This window comes from Centruroides vittatus, unplaced genomic scaffold (genome assembly GCF_030686945.1).
Source record: "Centruroides vittatus isolate TY-2023 unplaced genomic scaffold, ASM3068694v2 contig_391, whole genome shotgun sequence".
In the NCBI taxonomy this organism is placed as follows: Eukaryota; Metazoa; Arthropoda; class Arachnida; order Scorpiones; family Buthidae; genus Centruroides; species Centruroides vittatus.
In genome coordinates, this window is record NW_027122207.1 from 921552 (window position 1) to 934556 (window position 13005).

Below are 13005 nucleotides of genomic sequence, written 5' to 3' on the forward strand. Positions count from 1 at the left end.
TTCTGAATAAACATTACCGTTTTTTGTTGTTACTTACGTAATATTAATTTTGTTTTGCATTACTTAATTTTATTGACATGAATTTAACCTTTATTATTAGCTGTAATTACCTAAATAAATGCTTATCTGATTGAATTTTACTTTCTTTGAATTCTTTTATGAGTATTTTTTTTTTTTCTAAATATCTTTATGAAAATTTCGGAGTTGCGTTAAATTCGGGGTCGCGTTATATTCGGGCTAATACGGTAATTAAAATTTTATTACTTTATAACTTAATTTATCATTTCTATATTTTGAAAAATTATTTTATTTTCTCTTGTTTTTAATAAATCATTTACTATATGGTATTTTATTTTATTTTTCAAATTTTTATTATCAGTTTTTGTTTTTAACTAAAATTGAAAGAAAGTTCCAGTTAAGAACTGAAAATGATTGAATATTTATTAATTTATTATATGAATATTAAATATGAATGTATTATTCTTAATTTTGTAATTTATTAATCATTTTTATTTTAAAAACTTATATAAGAAAATTTACATATAAATGATTTTTTAGGTTTATTATATGTCACAACATCAGGAAGTATTAAAGTTAGTGGATCTGTTTGGTTTCATGAGTGAAGAATTTATACAAGAAGCTACTTATTGTGGTTAGTTTTATATTTGATATTCCTAATTTTTAAATCAATATTTTAATATAAATGTTACTGGAGCAGAAGTGAAGTAAATTGAACATTTGAAACTCTTAAATGCTTAGTGATATTAGTATATTTTCAGATGTTTTTCTTTTCAAATATTTTGGAAGCTAGTATTGAATATTTGTTTTTATGTGTATTTACCTCCAAATACTCATTACAAACTATTATATGAAATCTGTTTTCTGAATTAAATTTTTTTTTTTTTTGTATGTGTTAATTTAAATATTAGTTAGAAATTATAATTTTGCTTATTGAAAATTAATTTTTCTAATTTTTATTTTTTTCTTATTTTAACCAATAGTCATTTTATATTATTTCATATATAAACATTTATTAACTAAATTTTTGATTAAGACCAAACAATCTGCCAGATTATATCAGACTATAATATGACTGTTTAATAATTAAATATTAATGCTAAATGATTTGCCAGATTATGTGAAGTTATAATATAATCCAGCTCTGGGATGATTCTTTTCTTTCTGAACTTTCTAAATTAAAAATTAAATATTAATTTATTTATAATTATTAAATTTATCAAGAGATAGCTACCTCCAGGCATATTTACTTAATTAATATTTAATTATTAAATAGGAGCTATATTATAGTCTGATGTAATCTGGCAAATCATTTGGTCTTGTACTATTTCATGACTGCATTTGGCCTGAACTGTCAAAACTTAATTCTCCATTGCTTTAAATTGATATTTTATATAAAATTTTTATAAGGTTATAGTTCTTATTAAGTTTTTTAACTTCTGTTGGATCTAACTACTTCATAATTAATGACTTCTAATAGAATTGAATGCAACTAATTTTAAGGTAAAAATTAACTTTTCTTAAAAAATTAAATGTAAATGTGGAAATTTATTATAAAATTTATTTTTTTTATTCCATTGGTCATGATGAATTTGTCAACATCAGAATTCAATTAGAATTCAAAAACTTAAATTGATTAATCTAAATGCATTTTTATTCAAGTATGTCAGTATGTGTTTTAAAAATTTGATGTACAATAAAGAGGATCTAGAAATTTCAATATATATATAAAAGGATTGCATGTTTATGATAATACTATTATAATTAATGTAAACTATCATTTGTTTAATCAAAGTATACATTGTTGTTCCATAGAACTTGGGCTTTGATTTCTAGTGTAATTTCTTCCAAGGATTTTAATCTGAGGCATATTTCTTTTGTGTGATTTCTCATTTTGACTTTCTTTTATTTTTAAAAATGCTTCCCAGATCTACATATATTTTATTTTCATTCATTACTTTATAACAAAAGAGAAAGTGTTTCTTTTATTGATGTACTATTTTTTACATTTTAAATTTGTTTCTCTTTCTTCATTATATCAAAAATTGTCATTTTACTACTACAACTGTCTTTTCTCTATTCTTTCTTAAAAGATTTACATAGTTTAAAATTTGAATTTATAAATATTAAGAAGCAGCTTGATTTAAATTGCTCTTAATCATTTATTTCTGATTGTACTTTTTATTTATTCTAGACAAAATTATAGTCCAATCAAATCAAAGTCTTAGCTATCAATATTTATCTCAAAAAATTCTATTAATGATTGCTTGTCTAAGAAAGCTTTTTTTTTTTTTAATAATACCAGCTATTCTAAACTTTTCAATATTATAAATATGAGGTATGAGAATACTTCTAGCTATTAGCTGTAATCTTTCAGACTAAGCTTTTATTGTCAAAATTAAGTTTAATAATTTTTTACTCATATTAATAATAATATTTAATAATAATTTCAGTTTAATTTGTAATTTAAATGAAATAATTATTTAAAAATTAAAATGCTAAAATCTTTTGTTAAAAATCAAATTAAATTTTAACATTTAACAAAAGGAAATTTTATTGAGTGTATTGAAAGAATATATGATATTTATATGTTTTATTACATTTCATAACTAAACTGTTTCTAAAACTGTCATAATGAAAGAAAAGAAAAAGCCTAATGCAGTGGTTTCCAACCTGTGGGGCGCGCCCCCCTAGGGAGCCGCGAGACTGTTGCAAGGGGGGCATGCAGCTGTTTCCAAAATATCATTTTCAAATACAAACCAAAAAAGTCGAATAGGTGTCAAAAAAATGAATCAGCAAAATAGGTATACGTAATCCACAATCCTTGTCGCGAATTTTTTGGGTACAAATGCTAAAACATCCATCCATACTCTTGCTGGAACGAAAACATCTCGCTTTCGCGTTTGGAGCTGAGCGCCGGCGGGGCGAGGAAACAAAAGACAAGCACTCGGAACATCCCGGGTATTCTCGTGCTTACTCGCGCCAAACTTCAGTAAACAGAAGCATCTGTTTTTTTTTCTGTTGTCTATGAACAGAATTAGTTCGTTAGTAGTGCTTGCGATAACCACGTTGATATATAGAATGAAACACTTCGCTTTGGTAGCTTCTAAATTAATGTTGAGGTAAATTTCATAACTGTTATAATAGTACATTATTTTTAGTACATTTAAAATTATTATTTCTTATAATAAATAATTATTTTTTATGTATATTTTTACATAATATTGTATATTATTTTGTAGCCCATTAAATAAATTATAATATCAGTTGAGTATTTATGAAATTAGATTGTTAGAAAAATTAAGGGGGCGCAACAATTTTTTTTAAGGGGGGCGCAGGTACAAAAAGGTTGGAAACCACTGGCCTAATGAGTTTAAAGACTTGTTGTTATGATGCAAATGTTTAAGCTACAGAAATTCAAACATTGTTAAATTAAAAATATTAAAAGAAAATTATTAAATTATGACTGAATATCATATAGTTGCTTCTTAAAAAATTTTGACTGAAAAACATGGACAAGACTAATTGCTAATTTTCAATATAAAGCTCACCATCCTCCAAACACGGGAGAAATCATCACTTTGTTACGAACCTGTTACCAGTGTGCTTTGTGAAAAGCATTTGTGATAAGCTGTAATTTCATGAAGCACACTGGTAACAGGTTCATAACGAAGTGATGCTAATGTTCTCTAGATATTTTCAATAATAGAGAGTAAATAAAAATGAAGTGTCAAAAACTTTAGACAATGATTCAAGAAACCATACTGATTACAGCTTAAATTATTGGAAATATTAAATGTAAAGATGATAGAATTTAGAACATTGTACTGGTATACTGTATTTTACGGACTATAAGACGCTACAGACTATAAGACGCACCTTAATTTTTAAGCAATTTTTTTAAAAAAATACTGCTACGGACTATAAGATGCACCTGAATTTTGGAGGCAATTTTTTGAAGAAAAAAGTGCGTCTTATAGTCCGTAAAATACGTTAATTACGTACAATACATGTGTATATTGTACATGCGTATATAACCATATAGATATAAAGTTCTTGTTAAACTATACTAGATTAAATTTATACTATATTACTGAAAGTTATGTCTATATTTATATTTAAGTTTAGAGAAATTTGATTATAAATTTTGAAAAAAATTTTAGGAGGTAGAATTATTAGTATTATCATCATTTATTTTATTTATATTTATGAAAAATATTATCTGTGTTTATTATCATGTTGGTTTACCTGTTGTAATAAATTGTAATTATGACTGCACTCTATTAATATGCAATTTATCATTGGAGTTATATTATATTTGAATTATACTTATTATAATCTATTTTTTCTGAAATAATAGGTTTATTTTGTCAGAATTTTTGATGAATAATTTTAATGAATATCTAAATGTAACTGAAATTTAAACTGTTATTCTAAATGCATCATTTTTCTATCTTTTATTTTTTTGAATAATGTTTTCTTCTATAATTAACAATTGTAATGTAATTTAAAAATATATTTTCTGTAATAATTTTAACTTGATTCCAATCCTATCCTAAGAATAAGAATTGCCATAGTCATATTATATTCATAATCTATGATAATTTGTTCAGAAATAAGATTGCAATCAAGTTTTAAATAATTCTTCCTCATTCTTTAGACAGAAAATTTAATACATTTAAGTTTTATCTATGATCACAGAGTTTCTATGCTTTATTTTTAATTTTTAATTAATAAGGTATTAAATATGTCTAGAAGAGATTAGTCTGGGGGGTTCAGGTAGCATAACTGGCAATGCATCTGTACTGTAAGCAGTTGTGGGTTCAAGTCCCACTCTGGGCTGACTCTTTTCTTCCAGAATATTCTAAATTATTTAATTTAATTATAATTATTAAATTTAATAAGTGATGGCACCTAACACCTTCCTCTAGTGACAAATTATTTAGAAATTAATTAATAATAATGACAGAAAAGGAGCCCAATTTAATCTGGTAGTCATTTGACTTATTACCAATATATCAAGTTTTGATGTGTTTATATATGTATAAGGTATTTTTTGTTATATCAGTAATTAGAGCAAAAATATCACTATCAATGTATAATAATGATTGAATCTGTGATTGAAGATAATTTTGTTTGAATGCAATTTTAATTAATCAATAGTACATTGATTTATTTCGCTTTTGTAGAATAAAATGATTTTTTAAATTTATATTTTAGATCAAATTTTTGAAGCATTAGAAACAATGGAACTTTTGTTTCCAGATGCAGTAAGTAATTTATTTAAAAAATAAAAATTTTTAAATAAGTAAAATTCAGAATTAAATGCATTTAATCTTTTAATTTGGATGTGATTATTATAAAAAATAATTTTTTAGGCTTTAGTTCAAAAATATTTTTGTGTTTTGTATCTCTTGTATTTCAGTGTTTTTTTATGATAAATAAATATAATTAGTTTCAATTATTTTTATATTTATCATTTTAATTTTATATTGGAAATATATTTGATTTAATCATATATAATTAAATCAAATGTATTTTCAATATAAAATTTCTCTAACTAAAGAGAAAAATAAAAGAAAATTAATTTAAAAATTAATATGTATTTTATTAATAAATTTATAAATATATTTAATGGCTCTATTGCAATTACAATAAACTGTCTAGTGCCTTTTTAATTTTTCATTAATATATTTTTTTTAAATATCAAATAAACAGTCAGATTTCATTATCAGGTTATTTAAGTCTTAATTAATTATAGCTTTAAATTGTCCTGGCCACCCAAGTGGTGGGTTATGAATTTTAATAAAAAAGAACCTTTGCACAATACTTTGTATGGAAAAACCGATAATTATATACTATTACTAATTTCAATGAACAAACCCATACTTGGTAGTGTAAATAACAAACTAATGATAGTAATGATCACCTATATTCCATCTGACTCCTTAGTAAAATTAAATGAAACTTTTCGTATAATAGATTTATGGCAACATATTACTCCATTCATTTTATTACTGGGGGACTTTAACTCAGGTATTTCTGAGTTGATGGACTCATGGTATGGTGGTCCCAACTCCCTAATTCAAAATATTCCTATTTCTAAAGATAAGCTTACCAACAGACTGGGAATGAATTTAATTGAAATAATAACTGAAAATAACTTGTTTATTCTTAATGGACATAAACTCGATTCCTAGCAGAGTATATCCTGTTTGCAACATAGTAGGAAATCCAACCTTACAATTTGTTCAGAATTTCTATTACACTGCTGCTTGGAGTTCTTCACACAACAATTGATGCGTCTGACCATTTCCCTACTGTAACAAAATCCTTATTATTTTTGCAAAAAAAATCTATTAATTTACCTAAAAAGTGTGAAAGGATTAATTATAATACCTCAAGATATTTGGCCAAAATTGAGAATTGTTTTTTTAATATCCCAGAACTAACCGATTCTAATAGTGATGAAAGTTATAATCTTATGATTCAAATAATGAATGAATACATCCAAATTAAAAAGGATAAAGGCAATATTTATAACAAGTACAAAAGCCCCTGGTATGATTTTGACTGTCACAAAATGAAAAAAATAAAACAAATCAACTTAAATTTATTTAGAAAAGACTCGAATGATGTAAATTTTATTAATTACACGAAGGCTAAACAGACTTATAATAACCGTCTTAAGGTCAAAAAGAAAAATTACTTTAGGAATATTGAATCAAGTTTAATCAACAATAGTAAGGATAGTAATTTATTTTGGACCACAATATGAAAATTTTGCTTCAATATAAATCTAAGTGAAAACTCATCAGTAATAGATTATAATGTATGGAAAAGTTATTATCAGTGGTTCCCAAATATTCAACCTATTTCACCAATAAGATTTAATACTGATTCTTACAATGATCATTTAGACTCCTCCTTTACAATTAAGGATTTAGAAGTTGCTATTAACAAAACCAGAATTAAATCAACCCTGGGTAGTGACAATATTCCGGCTGGTTTCTGAAGATGCTTCCTCATCAGGCAAGATTAAAACTATAAAAATTATTTAATTCAATGTACAAAGCAACTTTATATCCTGACTCCTGGAATTCTGCTATAATTACAATGATATACAAAAAAGGCGATTGCCTTTCTCCAGATAACTATACGAGGGCTGTTCGGAAAGTTCACGGCCTTGCCTACATGTGGCACTGCGATCAATTTAACTTTTGGCGGGAATAATTCAGCCATCTTTGCTGAAGATATGATACCAATTTCTGCTTGATTTGTCGTAAAGTTTTGTCACAAGAGCTTAGCAAATAGTCAGTGTGCACATGCTTTGTCAAAAATGGAGAAGATAGAGACTCGTGTGGTCATAAAATACCTGACGAAAAACAGGTTGATCCCATCTCAAATCAAAGCTGACATGGATGAAGTTTTGGGAGAGTCTGCTTCTTTGTACACCACTGTAAAAAAAATGGGCAGCCCTTTTTAAATCTGGCAGAGAGAGTGTGGAAGATGACTCTTGCAGCGGACAGCCGTCAACTGCTGTCACTAAAGAAAATATTGACAAAGTTCACGATTTGATGTTAGCAGATCGCCGTTTGAAAAACGTGTGAGATAGCTGAGACAACAGGCATCTCTGTCGACCGGGTGCACCACATCCTAACCAAAAATTTGAGTATGATGAAGGTCTCAGTAGAAAAGAAAGTGTATCAGTAGATCCTCAAAGAAGGCAAAGACAGATCCATCAGCGGGGAAAGTGATGGCCTGGTTTTTTGGGATGCTAAAGGAATCATCTTTATTGACTACCTAGAAAGAGTAAAGACCGTCAATGCTGTCTATTTACTGTAAACTTTTGGAAAAACTGAAAGAAATCAAAGAAAAGAGGCCACACTTGAAGAAAAGATGAAAAAGGTTCTGTTCCACCACGATAATGCGCCTGCACATTCCGCCAGAATCAGTAAACAAAAGATAAACGAAATTCACTTCCAATTAGTTCTACATCCACCATACTCACTTGATTTGGCCCCCAGTGACTTTCACCTTTTTTCAAACCTAAAAAAATTCTTGGCTGGAAAGAAATTCCACTCAAATGACGAAGTCATCTCTGAAGTGAACGAGTATTTTGCACACCTTGACAAATCGACCTATTGTGATGGCATAAAAAGCTAGAACATCGCTGGAATAAGTGCATTGCTAACAAAGGAGACTAAATTGAAAAATAAAAAAAGTTTTAACATTATTTTGTTTGTTGTTCTATTTGAGGCCGCAAACTTTCCAAACAGCCCTCGTAGACCCATTACTTTGCTTTCAACACTGAGAAAATGCTTCACAACAATGTTAGCCACTAAATTTTGACAATGGACTAAAGAAATGAACCTAGATGCTAAATTTCAATATGCCTACATCAAGAATAAGGGAACAGAATTTGCAATCTTTCTATTACTGTTTATAATACAACTACACCTAACAACAAAACATAGGAAAGTATATGCATCATTTATAGACATTAAGAAAGCCTTTGACTCAGTCTATGATCCCCTACTGGTACATAATTTTGAGAGCAAAAGGTGCAGGCAAATGATTCTCAACAACAATACTAAAACTGTTTTCAAAATATAATATAAAAATTAAACAGGGAAACACCATTTCTCTATCATTTGTCCTGTCATGAGATATACTTCAGGGTGATCCCCTTTTGTCTTATTTATTTAATTTTTATTTACTTGATATAGACCAGGCCTAGCCAACCCAAATTGTTTCATGGGCCACTTTGTGATGTGTAACATTATGGTGGGTCACACTTTAGGCAAACATGCTTTTAAAAAAAGTAAAACAAATACAAAATGAATAAGATTTTATTGTTATACCAAGAGTTCGTAGTCGCACTTGTGCATTTTAACAATGACACATGCAAATGTTCATTTATTTAATTTTTTTGGTATACACATAACGAGAAACAAAAGTTGTAATAGATATATAAAATCGCTTAGCGGGCCACACAACTTAACGGGCCGCACGTTGGTCAGGCTTGATATAGACCACCTTTTCCTACAATCCAATGATGGAATTGAGGTTGCTGATAGAGTTTTTCATTATGTTCAATTTGCTGACGACTTGATTATTCTTGCACCTACTAAAATCTCTCTACAAAAGAAACTAAATCAATTAGACTTATATCTCAAATTAATGCATTTAACAGTAAATCCTGCTAAAACAAAAATTATCATATTTCGTAACAACAGTAAAATTTCACAAAAAGAGTTGAAGTTGTATCTAAATAACATTCCTCTATAAACAGTTAAAGAAGTCAATTTTTCAGGAGTCACAGTTGATTGGAACACTACCTTCAAAGCACATATCACTACTATTAATAACAAAGGGAAGCAGGCAATTGACAGTTTGTTATTTTTATGTTCAACTTTGAAAATGTCAAATCTGAACGTTCATATGAAACTCTATAACTCAATAATTAAACCAATCATATATTATACAAGTCCAATTTGGGGCCTCGATTATCTGTATAAACTGGAATGTTTTTATATTTATTTTCTTTGCAACTACTCCATTTAGAAAGGTTATTCCTGGCTAAGCCATATGTCATGAAACCAACCACATCTGGTCTTTTCCTTTTTTCCTTAAACGAATAATAAAATTCTACTACTGTCTGAAATTCAAAAGTGACAATAACATTTTTTTACATCAGAAAATAATCAAAAAAAGTAAAAATTCAAGATTAGACCAATTTTGGCAAACTAAGTTCCAAAAAATTTTAAATTTATTTGGTGTATCTGATTTACTATTTAAAGATAATCTGCAAGACTGGAAATATGATTACACATTATTAATTGAATCTGCAATATCTCAGTCTATAAATAAGGATCAAACAAGTCTAAATCATAGTAAATATCACCCCTGGTATATAAATTTACTGCATATTCCATCTTCACAACCATATATGACTAAATCAATTAATTTAAACGTGAAAAGATTAATAGCTCAATTACACCTTAATAAATATTCTATTTTTATCAATAACAGTTATATTAAATTTTTAAGTACTCAATGCATTTGGTGAAATTCTGAGATACTTGATTGATTTAGCATCTATTTGATAATGATTTAGCATCTATTACAGAACTATCAAGGTTTAGCAAGTTTGCATTATTCACTTGATATTAAACAGATATTCCATTGCAGTTCACTCCTTGAATTTAGAATGAACATAAATAATATCAATAAAAAAGTCTTATATGAACTATATAACTATTTCATCAAGATTACAGAAATGTTAATAAACTAAGTCAACAGTTGCATTGGTTATTATTATTCATAAATGTTAACTGTTTCTGTATTGTCATCTTTGATGTTACTGATTGTGATTATTTGGAATATGTTTATTTGAAATCAATTGTCAAATAAGTTTAATAATCTCGAAACTGTTCCAACTTTTTTGTAATCCTTTCCTTAACAAATGTACCCTGTAACAAGTAACTCTCCCTTTTTGTTAATAAATGATTGATTGATTGATTGATTATAGCCTTAAGTAGTTTGATAAAGAAATTTAGCTGTTCATTTGATATTTGAAGTAATTATAAAATTGATTGAATGTGTTATTACATTTTTTAATCTCAGTATAATCATTTCTTTTGAACAAAAATCTTTACATTGCCAAATTCATTTAGCAGTTCCTAAGTTTTATTTACAAGGTACAGACACTGATTTAAGATTAGATTTCATTATCTGTTTTCTTTCACAATGAAGTAATGATTTAAGACATCGGACTCATACATTTACTTTATTCAGTACTGTATCTTTTATACATTTGTTTGCCAATATGCATTTCTGGTTTCCACCCCTCTTCTGTTTGCTAAAATACAAATTATTACCATATTCATATACAGTATTAATAAATTTCATAGAATTTCTTTACAAACTATGATGTACAGCTTACATAGCTTACACAACCTGTTTTTTACATTAAAACTGATCTTCAGTTTGCCAATTAGTTTGCCAATATTTTGTGAATTGTTTTCTGCATATATTAAACATACATTATTATTATTTTTTATTCATTAAAATTTTTCTTTATACATACCTTTATAACAGTCCTGTATTTTAATAATTTATATTTTTAATATCAACTTTAGTTTATATTGATTTTGTATCAAACAATCATTTCATACTTTTCCTGTTTAAAACATTTTCTATTTATTTATTTCTTTCTTTGTCTTATTAATTATTTTATTATATTCCATGTTAAATATATTCTTTTTATTATATAAAGGAATAATTGACCAGAAGTTTATTACTTTTTGCATGTTATGTGATATTTTATAAGTTTTAAACTTTAACTTATCTTTCCTCCTCTGTATTGTTATATCTAGATAGTTTATTTCATTTTTAATTTCTTCCTGTATTTTAAATTTGATATTATCAGTTATACTATTTATTAGTCTATTTATTTAATCAATATTAATAATAGAGTTATTGTATATTATAAAAATATCATCAGCTCAATGTTTGTAAAATCATATATTTTTTATTTTATATATATCATTGTCTATTTCATTATAAATTCTACCAGTTTTGGCTCCATCACAGATCCTACACTTATGCCTGAATCTTGTTTATAGAAGTTATCATTTATATGGAAATAATTGCTTTTATAATCAAATTCTATGAGCTCTATGATATAATCATGTTCTTTTAAACTTTTTTAATTTACTTTCTATCACTTCCCATTCAGTAGAAGGATACATAACTGTAATATCCAAACTAGCCTTTCTGTAGTTTTGCATATTTTTATAATTTGTAATTCACTTATAAATTCAGTTGTATGTCAAATGCATATTGGCAAACAAATATGTAAAAGATATGGTACTGAATAAACTGGCTGTGTCAAGAATCTGATGTCTTAAATCATTATTTTGTTGTGAAATAAACAGATAGAATGGAAACATTGTGAAATAAAGATTTCAACAAAAGGAAAGAAAATTATATTTTATTCTAAATTACTTTTTATAGTTCAATTTAATAATAATTTGGAAATATTTTTTACTAGCAGTGATTGACTAGTATTAGTGATTACTAGCATTACTGCTAGTGATTACTAGCAGTGATTGATACAAGGAATTTTCAATTTATTAACAAATTCTGTTAATTTTACTTTATATAATTAAAATTGATGGGAAATTTGTCATAAATCTTGATGGTTGTATATTGGTTTTAATATTTTCTATTACTTTGTCAAATATCTTTTCGATTAGCAATTTTGTTCAACAATGATTTATTTTAAACTTGAAATTTAGGAAAAATAGTGTTTTTAGCTGATAAATGAATTGATGTTTTAGATGTAAATAGTAGAAAAAAGATTTAATAAGTGACTATTTTTATATTAGTTATTATTGATAGTTCATTTCAAATGTTTTCAATTTTATTAAATTTTTTTTCTTTATTTTTTTTTGTTTTTGTTTTTAATAGAAGCATATTATAGTACTTGAAGAGGGTGTTATATTATCTCCTGATTTTATGTCATATTTTGGACAGTTGTTGCCAATGTTAGATAAAGATCCATCAATTGTTTCTATTTCAGCATGGAATGATAATGGTAAGTATTATATTGTGAAAAAATATTCATTAGAAAATATATGTTCTGATACAATTTAAAAATTATTTTCACTGAGATGATCGATTATCCACTCTTACTTCTTGTAAGCATGTACCTGTTCAAAACTTTGCTGTTTAATTTGACCAGCAATACCAAGGATACAGAAGCTCTCCTACTTAAGAAATTTCAGACTTATGAACAATTTGATGATATGTCTAAAATTTAAATTTGACACAGATTTTGAAGTACTCTTGTTGCTCATGGACTAGTGTTGAAGTCAGTCTTTGGCCAGTAATAAATAATAAGTTTTTAATAAATAATTAATGTGGGTAATTTTGGTTGTTTGTTTCCATTTTTCACATGCATATTGTTTCACTCTGTAA

At 26.6% G+C, this 13005-nt stretch overlaps 1 protein-coding gene across 3 annotated transcripts in view; it reads left to right on the forward strand.

Moving 5' to 3' along the window:
• LOC136975899 (protein O-linked-mannose beta-1,2-N-acetylglucosaminyltransferase 1-like) overlaps positions 1-13005 on the forward strand; it is a 98522-nt gene that overhangs the window by 48383 nt on the left and 37134 nt on the right. For all 3 annotated transcript variants that reach the window (XM_067271064.1, XM_067271063.1, XM_067271065.1), the window contains exons 15-17: positions 559-652; positions 5239-5288; positions 12496-12622. In XM_067271064.1, the coding sequence (XP_067127165.1) occupies positions 559-652; positions 5239-5288; positions 12496-12622 (271 nt within the window). The remainder of the gene's footprint in view (positions 1-558; positions 653-5238; positions 5289-12495; positions 12623-13005) is intronic.